General features: G+C 30.4%; 1 protein-coding gene across 2 annotated transcripts in view; it reads left to right on the forward strand.

The window, feature by feature from the left end:
* Window positions 1–17,115, forward strand: part of LOC136974433 (dnaJ homolog subfamily B member 6-A-like) — a 39,058-nt gene extending 21,943 nt beyond the window's left edge. For both annotated transcript variants that reach the window (XM_067269312.1, XM_067269313.1), the window contains exons 4-7: window positions 6,619–6,855; window positions 6,938–7,028; window positions 12,106–12,213; window positions 16,325–17,115. In XM_067269312.1, coding sequence (XP_067125413.1) covers window positions 6,619–6,855; window positions 6,938–7,028; window positions 12,106–12,213; window positions 16,325–16,421 — 533 coding nt within the window. In that variant the 3' untranslated portion in view covers window positions 16,422–17,115. The remainder of the gene's footprint in view (window positions 1–6,618; window positions 6,856–6,937; window positions 7,029–12,105; window positions 12,214–16,324) is intronic.
* Window positions 17,116–23,558: the final 6,443 nt, after the last annotated feature.

Raw genomic sequence — 23,558 nt, forward strand, 5'->3', positions numbered from 1 at the left:
TAAATTTATCAATATTATAAAAATTTGAACCCAATAAAATACTTTCTTATATCAGGCCTGGCCAACCCGTGGCCCGTCACGTTAAATTGTGTGGCCCGCTAAGCGATATTATAATTTATTAAAATTTTTGTTTGCCGTTATGTGTATACCAAAACAATTAAATAAATGAAAATTTGCAAGTGTCATCGTTATAATGCGCAAGTGCGAGTACAAACTCTTGGTATAACAATAAAATCTTATTCATTTTTTATTCGTTTTACTTTTTTAAAAGCATCTTTGTCTAAATTCTGGCCCACCGTAATGTTACGCGTGATCAAAGTGGCCCGCGAAACAATTTGGGTTGGCCAGGCGTGATTTATATTATTTTTTGGTTTTCTAAAATGCATGGTACATAAAAACATTAACTTTTATTACTTTATCGTGCTAGCGTATGTTTATAACAAAAAACATATAATAATTGACAATAAATTTTAATTAGTTAGTTCATCATGTTATAGTCTTAATTTTTATCACTCTGAAACTAAATTTTTCAGAATTTTAAGTAATTTATTAAAGCTATTTTTATATCTGTACATATGTATATTTTTATAAACACATATACACATGTATGCATGCATACAAGTTTCTCTGAGATAATTCAATAAGTCAAATGGCATCAAGTTTAATAATTGGTTAAATTTTACTTAAAAATTCAGTTCTTAAACTTCTCATATTTCTTGTTTTTTCATATTAATAATAATAATAATAATAGTAATCTTTATTTATAATAGGCATATGCCTGTTACAAGAGGGTGGTTATATTATAAAAATATGCTTAAGAATACAAATTACATACAAACAGCCAAAAGAAAATACATTAGAGCATCGATTATCCAACCCCCGATTAACCGTCACATCGGTTAACCGACCGCATTCTAGTCGGCAAATTCAAGTGTCCGATAGTGATGCGACGCTACAATATTTGGCTATGTCTTGGCTACTTTAATATTATTTTTGTTAAATGTTTGCATGTTTTAGCTGGCAACATTGGCTTGACCACGAAAGGGAGACCAGTATTTAAACCAGGCTTAATTTTCAATTTTTTTCTTTATTTTTGTATTTATTTTGTGCAATATAAAGAAATAATTTTTAACGATACAATAGCGACGATTATTATTTTTTAAAAAATTTTGTTAGGCTTAACATCGACGAAAATTCAATGCAAAGTAGGTTAACAGCGATATACTAATTACATGGGATATACTAATATACTATACTAATAATGTATTTTTTCATACTTTTCGGTTATCTGTTTTTTCAGTTATCCGACCGACCCCAGTCCCCAACTGAGTCTGATAATCGATGCTCTACTGTAGTCAATAACAGATTTTTATAGTTTTCGTAAAAAGGAAACATTGATGTAATTATATTCATAATTCCGTTTGTACTTAACATAGAACTAATTACAAAGATAACGTATTTAGTTGGGTAGTAACAAAATATTTTTGTGCGTAGTTATATAAATTATATATTGTATTACTTTTTGCTTTGTGTAAAAAAAGATACATGGAATTTTCATTATTCATGAAGCCCAGTACCTCAGGATTATAACGTTTTTGTAATTCTTGAGCCTTATTACAAGTACAAAATAAATGAATTTTAGACAAAGCCTCGTCACAACCAATACAATATAATTTTTTCATATTCATGTGTCAGACTTTGATTTATCATTTGAAAATTATTTACAAGATATAAAATAGAATATTGTATTTAAAATTATTTTTTTAAATTCCTTATATTTGTAAATAATAATAAATGAAATAAAATGCACAATTTTCATTTCTTTAAGAAAAATAAAGATTAAAAAATATATTTTCAAAATATTGAACAGAATTTTATCATTAAATGATATAAATACATAAAGAATAAAAACATATTGGTATATTTCATACCTTAAGCATTTCTAACTTCTTCACTTTGGCAAATGTACCAAAATCCTTAGTCTAAACTTGTTACTTAACTGTTTACTTTTGAGTTTGCCAGACTCTGCTGTATGTTAAATTTTTTTTTTATTTTCTATAAGGAAAGAGGAAACAAAATATAACTTAAAAGAAAGAAAAAAATAAAAACATTAAGTTGTAAATAAATATTTACCAGGAGATTATACTACCTGTTTGTTTTATTTTATTTACTTTTTCATAGCATTATCCATATTGATATTTTGTCAAATTTGTTATATTTCGTTAATATTCATTAATAATAATCAATATATTATTTATTATGAAAATATTCATATGGATATACAGTAAGTAGAATCCATATTTAAAATCTGATAAAAAGTATTATGAAAAAATTAAAACTAAGATGTATTAATCTTTGATATACACCAGACTCTTCTAATTTGGCCACTCCTTGCACCAAGGAGCGACAGATTAGCAAGAGTGCCAGATTACTATGATATTCAAAAACTATACAGTTAAATCCTGTTAATACAATTGGAACTTTGGTAAATAAATATTTCATTAATACAAACTCCTTAATATTGAAAAGCTTATCCTCTCTTATCCACGGGACTGCAAATCTACTTCACATAAACTGATAACATAACATTTTCACATATTGGAATTCTATTGTAAATAATATCAGTCATTTATTATTGAATTTAAAAAAGTTTGGCAGTTTTTAAATAATCTATAAATTATCTCTGACTATTTATATTTTTTTCTTCTGCCTGTAATAAAACCAGATAAAACAATAATATAAAAAAGTCTAATATGAATATTTATCGCATGTTATTTTTTAATAAATACAAATACTATTATTTAATTTAATCTTGTTTGCATTGAGTATTTTACATTTTCTAATTACAAGTTTTTTGAAAAAAAAAAAAAAAAAAACTTGTATTTCACAAAGGATTTTTTTTAATGATACAGTAGACTCTGGCTAATCCAGCCCTGTTACCCAGCTAGTGTTGCCATCTTTACAAAATCGCTGACCCGAAGGGCAGGTCAGGTTTGTTCGAACAGAAGTTCCTGATGCATGCGCAATGCCATTTTACAATGCAAAGAATAACATGCATGCTGGTTCTAAATCAGTTACAGTTAGGGACTAGGGATTTGCGTAGGAGTAACATACAAACAAAAAAAAAGGGGGTCGAGAGACAGGTTGCGCGTCACACGTCAGCATAAACAGAGTAACATGGCAGAATGGCAGATGAGTTTCGGTGAGTGTGAGGTCTTTCGTTGTTCAAATGGTGTAAATTTATAACAATATTTGCAAGAACTTTGTTTCATCGTAATTTCACAATTTCTAAGAAATTCCTGGACAAAATTAATAGTTTACCCGGACAGTGAGCCCATTCCCGGACTGTCCGGGTGAAAACCGGACAGGTGGTAACACTATACCTAGCATACCCTTCTGTTTGATCACTTACCGTATTTTACGGACTATAAGATCACCTGAATTTTGGAGGCAATTTTTTGAAGAAAAAAGTGCGTCTTATAGTCCATAAAATACAGTACAGTCAAACCTGTTTTTATGCGGTGGATAGGGACCGCATAAAAAAAAATTGCACGAAACTTCACGAGTCGCTATAAAAAATAGTTTTCGCAACACAATTTAAAAAATATTTTTTTTTATGCAGTCAATAGGGACCGCATAAAAAAAGTCTAACATAGAAAATAACTCAAAACCGTACGAAATAGAATTTATTGACACCAGATGTCGGCACTTGACTGCATCGTCTCGTCTATCGTCTGTTTTACATATTTTTGTCCAGGTGGTGTTTTGTTGACTTAAATAAAAAATAAATTATTTCATTTTTTGCATATTCATGCAATAATATTACTATCATAAGTTCATTTATGCTATAATAAGTTTATTTAGCTATAATAAGTCAACGTGAGACATGACAAATCGCACGAGACTAGTTGCCAACTATACCGCACAAATAAAAAAATCGCACAAATAAAAGTCGCACAAAAAAAGACCGCATAAAAACAGGTTTGACTGTATATGCTTATATTCCATAAAAATGTTAGTCGTATTACACATTCTGTTTTCCTGTTTACTTGGGTTTCATTTCTGAATACAGTATTGCATTTCAGTGCACTATATTATTTGCATGCCTCAAAAAAAATTGATATTGAAGAGCAACAGATCATGTCATTTGCTGCCTTTAAACAGGCTTTAAGTCTGTATACTAGTAATCTCTGCACTCTCTGTGACATGAATGGCCCAGATTAGAGAGTGTGTATTATATTTTATAGTAGATATACCTAAATGTTGGTATAACAAAATTGAGAGGACCATCAACATATTTTTGTTATACTGAAATTTCATTATATTGAAATACAGTCAGAAATGCAAGGATAAAATAAATTAATTGATAATAAAAAAAAAGTGCTTACATTTTGAAGAAAGAAAGTTTTTAAAAACAATTTGTCTGTTAGTATTTATATGGAACCAAATTTCACATTTTCAGAATGTAAGTTATATTAAATTAGAATAAAAATTAATCTGTAATAAAAAAATATCACAAGTGACAACTAAAATAAAGATATAGTAGTACTGATTAGTTGGAATTCTGCCTCTTTAAGCAGAAATAACAATTAAACCCATTATTTTCTGGTAAAAGAAGTCTAATTTTTGTGTATGTTGTTTCTTTTATCAGTTTTTCAATAAAATCCAGGGTTAATGTAACCCTTGGTGCCAAGATGGTGGCTCGTCTCTGATTCCAGCAAGGAAACAGTGGGACGCACGTTCTAACCTATTCTAATAAATTACCATAATTATTAGCAACCAAATTATTAGAATAGGCTAGGTTTTAGGTCAGAACTTGTGTCCCACTGTTTCCTTGCTGGAATCAGAGATGACCTGCCATCTTGGCACCAAGGGTTACATTAACCAAATCCAGTACTGTGACACAACATTCGGGTAGACTGTCAGGCACATCTTTTTATCTAATCCCTTTTTGCACATTATTTAATATTTTATTATTCTCTTCCAAAGAAAACTGCTTTCATTTTTTTCTCGTAAGCTTAAAAAAAAATAAACTATAGAGTAATAACATCAAAATGAAACCATAACTAAGGATTAAAATTAGTGTTGCCAGTTGAACTAGACATTAAAATTAATGTTGCCAGACTGTTTGACATAATATTCATCATTTACTAATAATGAATGATTTATGCATTTATAGATTTTGTTATAATGAAACTATTCTCTCGTAACGGACAAAATTTTTATTATATTAAATTGAAACATTTTTCATTAAACTGAATAGGAAATTAGTGGGGATTCAAGATATATTCATTTTACCAAAAAGTTCATTAAACTGGCATCTTCACTGTAATAAGAATACAAATTTACAGAATTATGAAGTAGTTATAATGCCTTTATACACTCTGTTAACCTGGCAACAAAATGCTTAAAGATTTGTTTGTAGTTTGTCATAAGACAAGTTAAAATCCTTCTCTTTAGAGTATTCTATAAGGTTTGAGGTGTTGTTTTATTCAAAATTAATAACTTGTTTAAAAAATTATCATTGTACTTTTAAAATTAACATCATTACTATGTTAAAGCAGTAATTTGTTTTTTAGATACTATCACTATTGACAAAATGTTTACCATGACACATCTACATCACACCAATTATGTCTTTGTAATCAAGAACATACTGTAAAAATAAAACTGAAATTGAATGTAACATAATGTGCCAACATATGGCAATATTATATAAAAAGTAATTGGCACTATGTGGCATGAAATGCTCAAGATCAATTACCTAAAAGTATGGTTAACGCCATTTCATTGTTTCCTTGTTTAAATTTTAATTCTGTACATTCAGTTGCATTTAATTGTGCATTTTTTGCTTTTTAGAAAGAGATTTTACAATAACAAAAACCTTAATTCTTAATTTAAGGTTCTTTGAATTAAGTGTTAAATTATTTTTCTTTAAGCCAAGATTGCACAAAGTTGGCATTTTTAATGAAATCCATATTATAACTTCCGATACTGATTATCTTTAAATAAACTTAACTTTATGTGCAATAAATTTATAATTATTTTAATTCACATTTGAATATATATTATTTATATATCGCACCCCGGCAAGAAAAATGACACAACTCAAAATATGGCAGTTTTGGGATTATGTCATTGAAAAATATGTATGAAGTGCCCCAACATTCAAAACAAGCGTCATATCTCTATCTCGGAAAATAACAAAGTTTTTAGAAAAGCAAGAAAAGTGACATAACTCAAAGACCTCGCCTATATTTAACTGATAACACCTCACATTTGACGAGAGCAGAGCTACAGATCCATAACTACTATACTATAGAATATAATAGAATTTACCGCCATAAATACTTACCTGAAATTTAAAAGAAGCTCATACTATTTCAGTATAAGTATTCTTTAAGTAGACTTTTCTCAAATACTGCATTTTTGAATTGTGTCACTTTTCTTGCCGGGGGTGCGATATGTCAATTTGAACACCTACATTTTTGAAAAAGTAAGAATTATAATCTGTAATTTAATTTAATAAAGTTTAATAATAATAACAATAATAATAATAATAATACTTAATTATTAATTCTTAAATTTACTTAAAATTTATATTTTCCTGATTTGTAGAAAGAAAGAAACGACTTTATGATCTCCATGGTAAAGATGGTTTAACAGGCAGTACTCGCAGTCGGTACAGACGTCACCATCATCACGGTACCACATCGCTTTTTGATGATTTCGGTTCCACTTTCCATTTCAAGTTCCGTGATCCGGAAGATGTGTTCCGAGAATTTTTTGGTAGCGATTTCTCTTCAAATTTCTTTGATAGTTTTTTTAATCGCCACACAAGGAGGACAGATTCTTGTAAATGTTACTTTGAAATATTTGAAAGTATTCCATTTCTAATATATAACAATCTAATATTTAAAATTATGGTTTTTTTCAGCTGCTATTAATAGACGAGAGAGGTCAAGCAATATTTTTGGGTTTCCTGGATTAGATTTTACATCTCCATTTCATGATTTATCAAGAACAGGGTATGATAGTATTGCATATTGGATCTCTAACAGTTATTTTCTAATATATTATCCAGTAATTTAATTTTAATTGAATTGAAAAATACATTTTGATACATTGTCTCACAATAAATGAATCATAATAAAATAGCATCAATAATAATTAAATAAGTATGATATATATATTGTTCTCCCCAAAAAAATTACAAAAAATGTTATTTCAAGAAATATACATATGCAACCATGAAGCATTGAAAAGTTGCACAGGGAGCTGAAACTATAAATATTGTTCCTGCTATTAATAATTTATATTAGGTATATAATGGGTAAAACATACAATAACACTTCCTCAACTGAAGTCTGCAGCTACAAGGATACTATATCAATATCTACCATATCATGAGATGAGAATCAGAAGATTCTATCTGACTTAGAGACAATTTCATAACAGTATAATTTGAAGTATGAATTTTTGCCATCTATTACAGATAGAACAAAATTCTTATGCCAAAAACTTACTTCTAGGCCACTACTGCTCATAAAATGACAAAATTCTGTATTACCAGAAAGATGAAAGAAGATTAAAGTAAGAAAAAATGAAAAAATGTAGAAAGAACCCTTTGGTTCTCTCTCGTGATATGCAGAAGGCTTCACAAAAGATCTCTTTTGGCTTGCCAACCTGTAGGTAGAGTAGTAAGATTTCCAGTGTGTGATTTAAGATGATAACCTGGATAGAACACAAAAATAAAAAAGTATAGATCATTTTTTCTTGTTATTAAAAAATTAAGAGTTCATAATATAAGAATATCAGCTAGAAGGAAATCCTCAAGTGAGCCACAAGGTGATTTATATTTAACACTAGGTGTTGATGCCTCAAGCGCCACCATATTTTTGTAGTAAAAAAATAACAACTCTTCACAAAAAACTCTCGTCTCCAAAATTTTTAACAGCCATTGTGACGGCCATTTTGTTTTCTTGTTCTTGTGTAACAGTCCACAATCCGCATTAAACTTTTAGCAAACCGCAAGTGTTTACTTTCATATTTTTGCACTCCATTAAAGATCGACAAACACTAGGAATAGATGAAATTTAGAGTTCTTACCAAAGTTTGAAACATTAAATTTTCTTTATTTTAAGCAAAATACAAGATAATATAGTAATAGCATTTAAAATTTACTGTTGGTAATTTCCATGCTACAATGTCACAAGATAACATTGTGCTCCTACTGATGTGCTTACAAGTATATAAGATTTCTGTTCAACAGTGAGTGATCCTATGCTTATCACTGTGACATATTAGATTTTTCAGATATTGGTAGTGACCCTTAATTATTATTTAACTCACAAATTTTATTAAAATTATTATTTTTTCATAATGAAACAGATTTCAAAGCATGCCAGTCCAATGTTTCAAAACAAGAAAATATGGACAGCCCTCCAGCTCCTGTAAACCTGGACAGTTTTTAAAGATTTATAGGTCTCTCAATAAGTTTTCAACTCTATCTCATTGTTATATCTATGTTGACGACATCAAATTCAAATTGAATGATTCCACATTAGTATTTTCATTCTTTTCTTAGCATCCTCTCTATGACAGATATCCATCATCCATCCATCTTGTGTCATCTCTCTGGAAGTCGACTTCCATTAAATGCCACCATTCTCTATGTTGTGCTTCTCTGCACAATCTTCAAAGTCCAGTAAAGCCCTTTCTCTGTTGTTGAACCAGATTATTCTTCATCTTCCTTTCCTTCTTCCCTCTGCTCTTTCTTCCAGAACTTCTTTCTAGAGGCTTTTGTGATGTAATAGATGACTAAAAAAGCAACCTTTCTTTTCTTTATGAAGGCCATTAATATTCTATCATGTCTTAGCATTTCCAAGATTCCATTTGTTTTTCTCTCTTTCCAGATCTTTAAAATTTGATGGTAAATCCACATCTTGAAAGCTAGTAATCTTTGTAGAGTGGATTTAGTAATTGTCCAAGTCTCTGCACCATATAACAGAATCAACTAGATATTACATTTGAGAAGCCTCATCTTTGTTTTAAGACTGATCTCTTTTGTTATAAAGAGTCTTTTTAAATTCAGAAAAGCTTTCCTTGAAATGTCAATCCTTCACTTAACTTCTTTGTCACATTTCCTATTATGTGTTAAATTTCCTAGATAGACATAACTTTGGACTTGTTCAATTCTTTCATGATCAAGTTTAATGTCTAGGCTAGTGCTTTTTCTTCTATTTATGATCATCGTTTTGGTTTTTTTCATGTTGAACTCCAGTTCAAATTCTCTAATTTTTTCATTAATTTTCCATTAGATCTTTTGATTCAGCCAACAGCACAGTATCATCAGCTTATCTAATATTATTTCTGTATGTTTGTACCCCCAATTGAAATTCCTTTCAGTTCTTCAATTTCTCTGAATATAAATTTAGTGTATGAATTGTAAAGGATTGGGGATAGGACAGCCTTATCTTACACATTTGATCTCAAAGTCCTTGGTCATTCCTCCATTAAATCTTGTAATGGCTGATTGGTTGTAGTAGAGATTGGTTAAAAGTCTTCAATCTTTACCATTTATATCCAGTTTAGAAAGGCAGTCGATGAGTTTCACATGTTTAACCTTGTCAAACGCCTTTGAATAATCCACAAAACATAGGTAAACTTCTTTTTTGAACATTGAGACATCTCTCAGCAATAGTCCTGAGTGTAAAGATACCATCCCAAGTGCCTTTGTTTGTGAGGGAACTGTTTTGTGTTTCACCAATTTCTCTGAAGACATTTTACTTATTCCTTTCCAAAATGATTTTTACAAGAATTTTGAGTACATGGCTCATTAAACTTATGCAAAAATCTGAGTGCCCTTCTGCCTTTGGTTTCTTAGATGTTGGTATGAAGATATTGTTTTAGATCACCTGGCAGATAGCCAATGTCATAGATCACATTGCAGATATCCATTACTTCTTTGTTTCTAATTTCTTCAAGTCCTTTAATTAATTCCATTGAAATGTCAGCTATTCCTGTAGCTTTTTCTGTTTTCATATGGTTCATGGCATATATCACCTCATTTTCAATGATGGGAGGTCCTTCAAGGTTGGGCAGAGGTTGGTAGTTCTTCCCTATTGTCTTGGAAAAAATCCTTTGAGTATTCTACCCATCTTTTGTTGATGCTTTCTTTTTCAATTAAAAGATTTCCATTTGCATTGGTGCTACAGTCCCCATCTCTGTTGCTGTCCCTTTTGGTAAATTCTCTTATTTTGCTGTTCATTTCTGTAAAAAAATGTTTCTTTTCAGTTCTATTTCTTTACACTGAGAGATATAAAAGGGTTTTTGTTAGCCCACTAAGGCAAACACCCAGAAACAAAGGAAACATATGCAGTAGATGTTAAAAAAACAATTTATTTTTGCATGATATAGTTATGTACAGGAATGATAATGGATGCCAATTCTAGGATGGATACTCCGGCAGTAACCCAAAACACAGTCATCGGCCAGATAATTACAAAATATTGTGACATGTAAAAAGAACTTGCGATTACATATTACCCAAAATTTTCCTTATTTAATCCTTAAAACTAACTTACACTAAAGGAAAGCAAAAAACAGACAGTAATGGACTAGAAGTATCAAAGATGGCAGACAGATTAGAATAAAGAACCCATGTTGTATGAATGTCTTTCTGCTGTCACAAGGGGCCACATGGAAACTTCCTTGAGCACAATTTGCACTTCTGTTCACCTTTCCTTAGTCCAAGACAGTTTCTATAAATTTCTACTCCAAGTTGTTGTTCATCCATCCAAGCCCAAAACTTGTCAAGTTGAGACACCGACTTCAATACTGCAATGTTGGTCCAAGATTTTCAGGAGTCTCTTTCTTTACAAATTGGCTTCACTTCTCTCTCAGGCACTTGACAACTCTCCTTATTCCCCTGTTAGAGCAGCCAAAAAGTGATTTTTTCCTCCCGTCAAACAATGAATGCAATGTTTCCTGCCCTCGGGAAACTTCGCATTCATTGTTTGACGATTCCAGGAAGTGGCGTTCACTTCCAAAGGGTTCTACCTTTTTCTACTTTTAGTTTTAGTAAGATTTTTACAATAACAGGATTATGGTCAGTCCAGGATATGTTTCCATGTATCCTATCTGCTCCAGGATATGTTTTCGCTTGTGTAATGCAATTTTTAAATGTCTGATTTATTATAATGACAGTTCTACTGAGATCATGATGTATTCTCTTGTGAACAGCCACATTTACAAATGAATAAACATGTGCTCAGAAACATTGATGAAATAGTATTATCTTTTTCTATCAAATTGCAAAGATGTACAGTAGATTAGTTAAAACTATATTATTTATTATAATAGATCCAATAACCCAATTATTAATTAATGCCAAATGAATCAGTATTAATTATTTCATTCATTCAATGCCATATGTAACCAGTGTATTTATGCCTAAATTAATAGTTCTGATTCTAATTAATAGTTTAACTGGGAATGCATCCACATAGTAAGCAGGAATTGTAGGTTAGATTCCTGTTCCAGGCCAATCTTTGTTCATTTCAAATAAAATAAATTTTGAATTAATTTAATTTTGTTAGTATAGCAAACATTGTAAGGAAATAATTAAACAGCAAAAATAATGTATTTTATACAAAACGAAACCTATAAGCTGTATGTATAATGCATTCTTTTATTATAAATGTAGCTTGATGTTTGAATGTATTGAATTATTTGTTCATTTATATAAAATCAACATTTAGAAGTAAAATAGTGTTAACAGAATCATATTATGACAAGACTTGTACATTCTGTAACAACAATCAAACTGTGTTCTGAGAACCCTAGGATTTTGCAAGCAACCATGAAGGGTTCTGCAAAGTCATTTCAAAATATCTTTAGTGAAATAATGGAAAAAACTTCATAAATAAAAAAATTTTGTCAGAAAAAAGTATATTTATTATTTCTACATTAGTTAATAAATTATTATTATTATTATTATTATTATTATTATTAACATCAAAAAATAATGTAATTTATTTAAAACAATCTTATATATATGTTTTAGAAACAAACTAATATTCTCTTTGTATCTTTACTAACCAGCTATACAAGTTTTAACCAGTATTTCCGAGAAGCACCGCAGAAGCCTGGAATAAGAAAAACAACAACATCCACACGCTTTGTAAATGGGAAAAAAATAGAAACAAGAAGGTAAAATGGCTTTAAATATTTATTATGTTTGTAAATTAAATGAAGTCTTTTGTTTCCAAATTGTAAATTTCCACACATTGTTGCTTGACAGTTGCTTAGTATTTATCTTTATACTTTTGTTTTGGTTAGTCTTATAACACGAAAACAAAAACATTGGTACTTGGACTTTGTTCGTAAATAGGACTTATTATTCTGGTTTAGTTTTGGATTAGCAAAGAGATGAAGTCTTAGTCAAAAGTTAAAACAAAATATCTTTATTTACACCAGTTAGTAGACAATATAGAAACAAAAGAAAAATATTAAGGACATAGAGGTAAAAAAGAATTAAAAGCATTGGTATTTTGAAAGATTAACAAATTTCAATATTTGTGTAATTAATTATACATATATACTAGTATTAATTATTGCAAAGACCATGAGTAAAAATTAAAATGTTAAATAAAGTATTATTAAACAAATTGTAACAAGTCTTTTTGAGTCAGATTTGTGTCTTTGGATACTTCCCGGGTATAATGACTTCTTGAAATGTTGACAAATACTTGTATGGATCTTCCCCAGATATATTAACTAGAGTATTCTTTAGTATCTACGAATCATTAAATGTATGATTTTGCATTGTATATGACATTATCACCACCAGATTGTAGAAGTTTCAAATTCTTTGACTCAAACTTACATGTAGTAATAAGGTCTACATAAATGTTTTTATTGTCTGAGATATTTCAGTTTAGCACCACAATTGTCAATTTCAGAGTAAAATAAGTAGTGGTGCTAAACTGAAGTTTTACTATATATTATACTCACGGTTCTCAATCTTTTTGAAGTCTGGGAACACTAAACTTTGACATTTTTTTCCACGGAACACTTACATCAGACTTAAAGCAGGTGTCGCAAACCTTTTTGAAATCAAGAGCGCACTTGGTCTAATATATGACATCATTAGCACTTGCAGATTACATTCCCATACAAAAATTATTATACATTCTATTGATTTTTCCTTTGCAACAATTTTTAATTGTATATTTGATTTTTTCATGGAACACGTTCCATGTTCCCCAGACCATGGATTGAGAATAATGGTATTATACCAACAGAAAGAATCTAAAGGCCTATCTCAGGACCAGTTGGATAAATGAAACAGCAAAATTTCTACCTACCATTTCAGACTGGATTCATACAAATAAATAGCCAGCCACTTAGAAAGATTCTGTTGTTTTGGCTGGCTAAAATAAACACAAATTGAGCAGTCTTGCAAAATTATAGTGACACAACCAAAATAAAATTATAGTAATCAAATCAGAAAATTATGCAAGTTTTAGAAGTTAATAATTTAAAAATGAAGTATTGAATCTGAACATAAGCAAATTGTGTGAATTCAGACTCTCTAAATGGAAGTATAGCAGACTTTCACACTCATCTAAATTAGATGGCCCTTGAATATGTTTATAAACATTTTATGTAGACAATTTTTTGATTTAATCCAAACAAGGCCATTGAATCTGAATGAGACCCAGGGTACAGCAGGCTCTTTTTGCTATTTACTTTTGAACAAATGAAATATGCAGAATGCTTCTTTATTAATTAAGAAAATAGCAATCTTAAAGATTATATTTTTTGTTAGTAAAACAACATTAATTTATAGGGACCACTATAGTCCTCTTCAGTTTTCTCCAGGCTAGGGAAAAATTCTATGTGGCCCTGAATCCAAGTATCCTGTTCCTCATTTGATCTACTTATGTAATCACACATATCAAATTATTTGACTTTTACTGTCATAAATAATTTAAATGAATTAAATTTTTATTTTAATTCCTGCGTAATTATATTTCCATCTTTAAAAAAAAGCTTATATCAGATTATTTTTGAAAATATGAAACATTTTACTGTATCGTAAAATAATTCATAATATATGGTGTTTACAATGCAACAATTTATAGAAAAAATGGAAATGGCATAATAGGTATAATATAGTAAATGAATGAACTATAGTCTGTCTTTGGAAAGAATCAGCACGAGTCAGCCATTAATCACTTGGTTGTTGCAAGTTACTTCTGGTTTCTTCCTCATTGTTAAACACATCACCATCGTTATAAATAGTGTTATGAAAACTTCAAGTTCTAGCATTGGAATATGAGGAAGTTGGTTATAGTAAGTTAGTTGTTAAATTCATGATTCACTACAGTTAATATATGCTATAAAAAAATTAATATAATTAATGGAAAAGTCATTCTACCATATAATGCAAGAAAATAAAGTAAAATTTACACATTGACATATTAAGCAAAAAGTGCTGACATCATTAGGGAATGAGCTGACTGGTTTAACTGACGTGACATCATGCATGACGTTTATGTAAAGTAAATTCTTTCCACAGGCAGACTATAGAAATCCTAAAGTAAATCTAGAATAATATTTAGCATCATTTACTTATATCACAGTTGTGAGTTGAAACGAAAGAAATCAGTAGTTCACAAAATTGCTAACAGTGCATTGAATACAGTTTATTGAAAAGAGTTTTGAAAAATGAACAAAAGTGCCTACTGCAATGTTCTTGGTAACTAATCAATTTGCATTAAGTATAAAAATAATGGTTAATATAATAGAATTGAGTAATGAATATTTATACATATTGCACTAGACGATGAAGGCAACACACTATAATGATTGTCAAGAGAGACTTTAGAAAATGAAACTCAATTCCTCCTGCAAAAGCACAAAGGCCTGTACTTGGCAACTAATCAATTCACATTAAATATGAAAATGCTGAATGAAAGTTCAAACTTGTGAAAGTAAGCAGTTTTATTTGTCTGTTACTTTGGATGATGATGAACATTGTATATTGATTATTAGAAAAGACTTTTGGCAATGAAGACTTGAAATATCACTTGCAAAGTATAAAATGGCAAATGTTTGGCAACTACTGTATTTTTATGCTTCTGGCCCACAGCATCATATGCCACATCACCTATGAGAGCAGCTGATGTTTTATAGCCGTGGTTCCCAATTAGTGGTACACGTACCCCTGGGGGTAAGCGAAATTGCATGAAGGGCAGCAATCTAAAATCGGTCGATTTAAAATTTAAATGCACGAGATGAAGCAATCAAAAAAATAATGGGTGGACCATCAAAAATTTGGCAATTTACAACGTGATGTCGAATGCACAAATTCATTTATTTATAAATAAAAATATTTTCGAAATTTCATCAAAAAAATGCATTTGTGACAATACCTAAATGAAATTCTTACGCAAGAAACAAAAATTAAACACAATTTGTGTTTGCGAAATTAATTTTGAAAATTTTTGTCGCTGTTATTTCTCGCAGAGTATAATGAGACTTCACCGAGTTTAATAATCAGTTGCGACATCTCGCTTCTAAATCGGGCTAGAATCAATCTTTTTCTTGAAATAAAAAAGAAATTTATTGGGAGAAAAGAATTGATTCTCATGGGAGTAAGATATTTTCTCGCAGTAAAATGTAGCCTGTGTCCATCTCCAACATGTAAGCTTTCTCTGTGCCAAATTTTATTAAAACCTGTTCAGCGATTTAGACGTGAAAAGGTAACAGACAGACGGACAGAATTACCTTCGAATTTATAATATTAGTATGGATTAATATGAGTTTCTGCTATATGGGGTTGATTGACGCGAGATTGAGCTCTTTCTTGAAGTGGTATGCAGGAAAAACTAATTGGGAACCACTGTTTTATAGGAAAAAGTTTGCAATTACAAAGTTTTAAAAATTATCAGATAATTGCAGATTTTAGCACGCATGTTATTTTTATGCTTAACACAAATTGATTACCATGTATTTGTGCAGGTTATAACACAAATACATGTAATCAATTCATGTTAAGTATAAAAATTTGATACAATTTAGTTATCAAAAGACAAACTACATATATTGTCATCCTTATACTTCTAGAACTTGGTAAGTTAAAATAGTTAGAAAATGGCTTAGTTTATGATGAATTCCTAATACTTTTTTTTTATATTTAAAATTTGAATCAAACAATTCACTCTATATATCATAAAATATTCTCAAAATAGTCCCATGATAAAAGTTTATTTTAAGTTCATCTGAATTAATTTTGCTTATTTTATTTTTACAGAATTATGGAGAATGGCACCGAGACAGTAACCGTTCAAGAAGATGGAGTACTAAAATCTAAAACAGTCAATGGTGTACCTCAAGCTGTCAAACATTAGGAACCCTAACTATATACATATACACATATAAATATTATTTTCTCATCTTCAAAATTTATTATTATTTGGTATTAGGTTTCATCTTTTTTTTTTTTTTTTTACAGTGACAGTTTAGCAAACTGCAAAATTTATCTTCCATTTTAGAACTTTTTTGTATTCAGCATAAACAAAATTGTTTATAATAGTTCCTAATATATATATATGTATTATATATTAAAAAATTCCAACGTGACGACTTGCCGTTTATTGCTCATCGGTGCTATGCAATTTACTATTATTATTATTTTTACTGTTTTTTTTTTTGGTGTAGTTATGAAATAAAACAGGTCAAAATTCCACAGAAACTGGCTGCCATTCACTGCCGCTGTGATATTATCTTGGAAACATTGATCTAAAATCCAGATTAATCCACATTAGTGTCATTTCTGGAAGAAACTGATAATTTATACTTAAATTGAATGAAATTGCCTGTTTTTAATTAGATTTTAACAACCATGGCTTAGAATTTTTTTTTTTTTTTGTATTTATAATAGTCTACATAACAAATTCGATTGTAAATAGTATGTTTTTAGAGTATGGTAACTCACAGACTTCCATACTCGTAATGTGTATTTTTGTTTTATTTTGATGGGTAGGGACATGCCATTAAATGGTCCTCATTTGGTTTTAAGTGAAATAAAAGAATGTACATGTTTTTGTATGTTTCATTAATATTCTTTTATACTCTATACCTTGTCTCATTCACATATTTTATTAATTTATAATAGACTAAAACATTTTTATTTTGTAATTTCTCTGTGCTGTATAAACCTATTAAATGTCAAATCTGAACTACATAACAACAGGATTAGTTAGCACAGTAGAACGTATGTAAAATTTGGATCCATAACTGAGCAATGCCACTTAAATTACACAGAACTCTAAGATGAGCATTCCATATAGTTTGGACATCACATGGCCTATAAGGCAGTATCAGAAAGTTCCCTAACTATAGCTAGCATTACTGTACCATTCATATGTAAGTGCATATGTTTATCAAGGCCTTTGCTTCCAAATCTGCTGATTTATTATGCTGAGTGATGTCTTAGTGCAAATGTGTTCATTCATTACATGCAGTTTTGTAAAGTAGTGTAAAGACCAGTGATGTGCTATCCACAGAAGCTGTGGAAGCACTGCTTCCCTTGTATTTTCTAAAATATAAATGCATATTGTGTGATTATTTTCATATTTTAACATACTTTGAATTAATTACAATTAATATTTTTATTATAACTGCATTATGTATCTTATTACAAATTTCTATACTACATGTGAAAAACAATGATAAGATTGCTATTGTATATTTAAAAATAAATTCGTATATGCATATTTGCAATGGAAGCACTGTATTGTTGAATACAGGACAGCTTCCATGGCAAAAATATCTGAATTGTGTACAGCGGTTGGATTATATGCATTCACGCATGCATTTTACAGAGCACCAACCTCGTGGTTTAGCTCATGGATGCTACACACCAAAATATCATACAACACTTCCAATGATTCTATCCAGGTTCGGCATCAAATGTCACTGCACGCCACTGGTAAAGACTGCTCTGCAATCAATATGATGTCTGACAGATTTAAGTAGTGTGCAGCCATCAAGTTTTGTGTGAAGCTTGTGAAATCTGCTACTGAAACCCTCAAAATGCTTCGTCAAGCTTTTGGCAAACATTTGTTAGGTTAAACAAGTTTTGGGTGGCACATGCATTTCAAGGCTGTTGGAATGTCAGTTCAAGATGATGAGCTTTCAAGGTGGCCAACCACCGGCAAAAAAAACCGAAAAAATTTGCAAGCTGATCCATGAAGACTGTTGCCGAACAACCATCAGCTCTATGGAATGGTTGAGTCAATTATGGAACTTGCCAGGAAACAATCTGAACATGTGTTATTGCAAAATTTGTACCCCAGCTCCTGACAGGTGAACAAAAACAGTGGTATCATGACATGTGCATTGAGCTTCACGAAATGGACAACAATTCAACTTTCCTGTAGAGGATCATTATGGAAATGAAACATGGTTTATGGCTACAATCCCAAGACAAAATAACAGTTGTTGCAATGGAAGAGCCCATAGTAACCACAACCAGAAAAGACTTAGTAGCAGGTCAGAAGTGTGATGAAATGCATGCTCATGGTTTTTTTTGATAGTAGAGGGCATTGTTCAACAAGAATTTGTTCCTCCAGCATTTTAAGGCACTTAAGAAAGAATGTGAGACAAAAAAGACCAGAACTGTGGCATAACCACACTTGGCTATTGCATTATCTTCAGAGATGTGTGAGAGGGCATGTTATCATGCCCTCTCACACATCTCTGAAGATAATGCAGTTTTTGGGAGAAAATAGGATGGTAGTTGTTCCACACTCCCCCTATTTCCTGACCCTATCCTGATTTGCTTTATTTACCTTTAACCTCCTGTGACTTTGTCTTGTTCCTGAAAATGAAATTGAAGTTGAAAGGACACCATTTGAGACCACAGACGAAATTCAAGCAGAATTACAGGCAGTATTGAATAGCTCACAGGAAAAAGTCATGGAAGAAGCACTGGGAATGCTGAATATGCTTCTAAGGAGACTATTTTGAAGGGGATGGCTATTAACTTCTAATAATACCATCCTGTAAATTCTTACAGGCCTAGTTCAGGAACTTTCTGATACATATTATTATTTGATCATCTGTCTATTCTAAAACCATCCTCCAATTGGCTGGTGAAAATGAACCAGATACACCACAGCAATATACCACATTACATATAGAATTACCATCCAACAACATAAACATTTACTAACTCATCATTTCGTGTTTTCATTTGTGCACGAGTAGTAACCGAGTAAATACAGATCTCGTTGCTGCCACTCCCACCAGCTGGGAGGTCTGTTGTGATACATTTTCTGCAAGGACAGAGCACCATTGTTTATTGTATCTTTATTGCATCTACGGTGATAATGTTATTAATTACAGTTCTATGTGAGATTGGTGCAGGAAATTCAGAGATGAGCATACAGATATATATAGATGAAGACAAGGATAATACTCAATTGTGACTGATGAATTCAATAGAAAAGTCAACAGAGTTCTGTGTGAAAAATGTCATTTTGAAATTTTAAAACATCCTCATGAATTTCCTCAAATTTTGAGGGCTGTTGTTTCATACAGCCTCAGAGAAGTTTGATGGCTACCAAACTTCTCTGAGGCAGTATGAAACAGAATTTGTGGCAACTCAAACAATTGATGTTCACAAAACTCAAAGAATGGGCTCTGTTTTGATTTCCTTATCCACTGGGAAGAAGTGGAGGCAAACTTCTTGACAGAATTGTGATTTGGACAAGACATGGGTTCAATTTTTTTTTTGTTTTGTTAGGTGTCACAACTTGGTGAATTTATAGACACTTAGCAAATTCATCTATTTAATCCATAATCTTTACAGAGATGCGTTTCGGGCTTTTGCCCTTCAGTCTGTTACATAATATACATATGTTGTATCTGGTGGACATCTGTCCAGTACCTTCCGCACTACGTCTTCCCACTTACTTTCCCCGCTTGTCTCACAGCATGTAACTTCTCCCTCCCAGAATGCTGCACACAGCCACATCTACAACTGTATAAATATACTTTTTAAGATATTCTATTTAATAGTTGTAACCAGCTTTTATGAATTTCTATGCTTAGGTTCTTGTTAATATTATTTTTGTCTGTAGTAATTTTGTAGTTTTCTTTAAATTTTCTTTTGTACCAATTTTTTTCTTTGTGTACTATTTTAACATCAGTTTTATCTATGCTGCAGTTATGAGTTGTGCAATGTTCATAAAAAACAGAGTTTATTATATTATATTTTAAATCTGCAATGTGTTCTTTTAATCTTGTTTCCAATCTTCTTTTTGTTTCTTCAATGTATGCTTTTGGTGGTTCACATGTGCAAGGTATTTTGTAAACGACGTCAGTAGTGTTGTATTTATCTGGTTGTTTATTTATGCCAGGTTTAGTCTGCCAGATTCTATAAGTTGGTGCCAGTTTTATTGAAACTTTTGTTTATCTGTTCGAAGAAACCACAAATGTAGGGGAAGGATATGTATCTTAATCTGCTTTTATTTTTGTTTTATTTTCCAGTCTTTTATTGTAGATTTTACTTTCCCAGTTATTTGTTATTCATTGTGGGTAGCCGTTTAATAGAAATTTAGTTCATAGTTCATTAAGATGTTTTTTCTTCTTCTGTAGTGGAGCTTGTTCTGTTCACAATTTTTTTATACTCCATATTGAATATGTTTTCTTTGTACTGTGGGATATTTGAATTGTAGCTTATCACCTTCCTGATCTCGCATGGTTTGGTATATGGATTGAATTCAATTCTCTGCTTTTCTGGTTAATTTAATGTCTAGGTAATTTATTTCTGTGTTTGTCTCCTTCTCAACTTTAAATTTAATATTATCATTTAATTTGTTTATTTTTTCTTCTATTTCTTCTAATTTTATTATTTCTTGGTCATATAGTATAATTATGTCATCCACATATTGTTTATAAAACTTTATGCTTGTAATTTCATTGATTGTTTGACCTATATCTACCATAACAAGTTCTGCTAGTTTCGGGCCTACAACTGATCCCATGCTTATGCCTGTTTTTCGTGTGTAGAATTTATTGTTAACTTCAAAATAATTACTCCTATATACGAATTCTATTAAATCAATTCCCTCTTCTTTTGCTTCAATTTCTTTTAGCGTACTTTCTATCAGGTTCCAAGTTATCGAAGGGTACATATTTACTATATCTAGGCTTGCAAATTTATAACTTTTGTTTATTTTTATATTTTTCATATCGTGTATAAGTTCATCTGTATGCTTGATGGAGTATTCTGAATTTTTATACATTTTTAATTTCTGTTTTAAGTATTTTTCTAAATTATATAAGACTGAATTTTTGAAGTCAACAATGGGTCTTATTTGCTCACCTGGTTTATGTGTTTTTAGTTGTATGTTTAACTTAGGGGTTCTGATATTTTCGTTTGTTAAAATACACTGTTTTTCATCTTTCTTTATATTGTTTAATTTAACTTGCTTATTTATTTGTTTCTTGAGTTCAATGTAAATAACTTTTTTTGGATCTATCGATAGTTCTTTAAAAGACCTGTTATTAAGTATTTCTAATTTTTTGGTTTGGATTCACTCTTGTTTCACTATAATAATCTGTTTCGATTTATCTGCTTTTATGATATCCATGCCATTTGCTCCAAAGTAGATTTTTAATTTTTCTATTCTATCTCTATATTTGACGTACAATTCTTCAATAATTTTTCTCTCTCTATTTTTGTCTTTTACATAATTTTTTAGCTTGTTGCTAATTTCTATTTTTATATCGTTGTAATCCTCTGGGGGGGTTATTTTACTGCATATATAATCTAGGTGTGATATGATATCTAGTTTGACCCATTGGTTTGGGTCGTTAAAGTCCAATCCATTTTGTAGCATATCTAGTATATTTCTTGGTATCTCTATGGCAGTTTTGTTTAGCACTAAGTTATCTTTCCACTTTTTGGTTTCTCTTAGATCCTGGGTATTCAAACCTTTTGCTTAGTCGTGTAATTTTCTTTTCCTCATAATTATCCAATTTGTCTTTTTCAGATCTTTCTAACAAGGAACTGTCGGAGTGTCTTCTAATAAATTTTAATAAAATTTAGTTAATAATTACGTTAAAAGTATACAAACTCTATATTAAATTTGTAATGTTTACTAAAAGTGTAAACACAAATATGCACATTTTTAGTAGTGAAATAGTTGCGGAGAAAGACAGCGCTATTACATTTATGAATGAATTCTAGTTTTTGAAAATGGGAGAATTAAATGTAAATATTCAAAACATTATAGCAGAATTTAAACGTTTATGTGATAATGTTTGGCCTACAGAAAATATTTATAGGCCTAATATTTCTGACGTTGATAAACAGGTAGCCAAACTGCTTTTTAATGCATTTAGCGATATTTTAAGTAGTTATGTAAGTAGAGATGACAAAGAGTTTTGTCAGATGGAAAATAATAGTTTGATTATAGATAGGCCTATTTCAGATAATAAAATAACACATCTGCTTCTAGAGAAATTGATAACGCAGACACTGACTGCAAATCAGGATATTCAGATGATGAAAAATTTGATAAGAATATAATCTCAACAAAACAAAAAGAAGAAATTCTTAACTTGCATAAGAAACACCCAAAATGGAAATTACGCACATTACAGCAGAAAGGAGCTAAAGAATTAAAACGTTTTAGTGATTTATATAAATGGGAAAAACAATTTAAATCTCGAAAGCATAGAATTGAAACGTTAAAAATCATTAAAGAACATACTAAACAAATGTTTGACAAAACTCGAGGCAGCTATAAAACTGTTAAAAGGAAATCAATTAAAAATATGGGCATTACAGAAATTTTGTCACCTGAATAGTTCAATTAAGTTTACAGCTAGCGAATATTGGGTTGCAAAATTTAAAAAAGAATATAGATTAGTATCTCGAAAGATTACAAAACTTGTAAATAAAACAGAAATAGTGAACGAAAAGGATATTTTAGTAAAAGCTGTGCAATTCAAACAACAGTAAAAAATTTATTGCCATCTTATTCGCGTAACTTCATATTCAATACGGATCAGTGTGGTTTTTCATACGAAATGATTTCACCAAGAACACTTTCATATAAAGGAGAAAAAAAACACTATTGGATTTGCACATTCTCCAAGTAATAAAGTTATGCATTCCCACACTGTTCAATATTTAATTAATGCTAACGGACAAGTTGTAGGTAATGTATTTATTTGCTTACAAGAGGCTCGTGGAACCTTTGGACCTAGAGTTCAAGCATCGCTGTTTAATGCCTCAAACGTAACTGTTACAGCTAACTCATCTGGCAAATTATCTACCTCAATTATTACAAACTATGTAAAAGACGTATTATCTCTAAATATAACAGAAAACTATTAATAATTGACTCGTGGAAAGGATAAAACAAATATTAATATTTATAATACAGTATTTCAAACATCTACAAATCAAAATTCATGTGAAATATTAATTATTCTACCAAAGTGTACGTCTATATGCCAACCTTTAG

The sequence above is a fragment of the Centruroides vittatus genome, unplaced genomic scaffold, assembly GCF_030686945.1.
Source record: "Centruroides vittatus isolate TY-2023 unplaced genomic scaffold, ASM3068694v2 contig_349, whole genome shotgun sequence".
Classification (NCBI taxonomy): Eukaryota; Metazoa; Arthropoda; class Arachnida; order Scorpiones; family Buthidae; genus Centruroides; species Centruroides vittatus.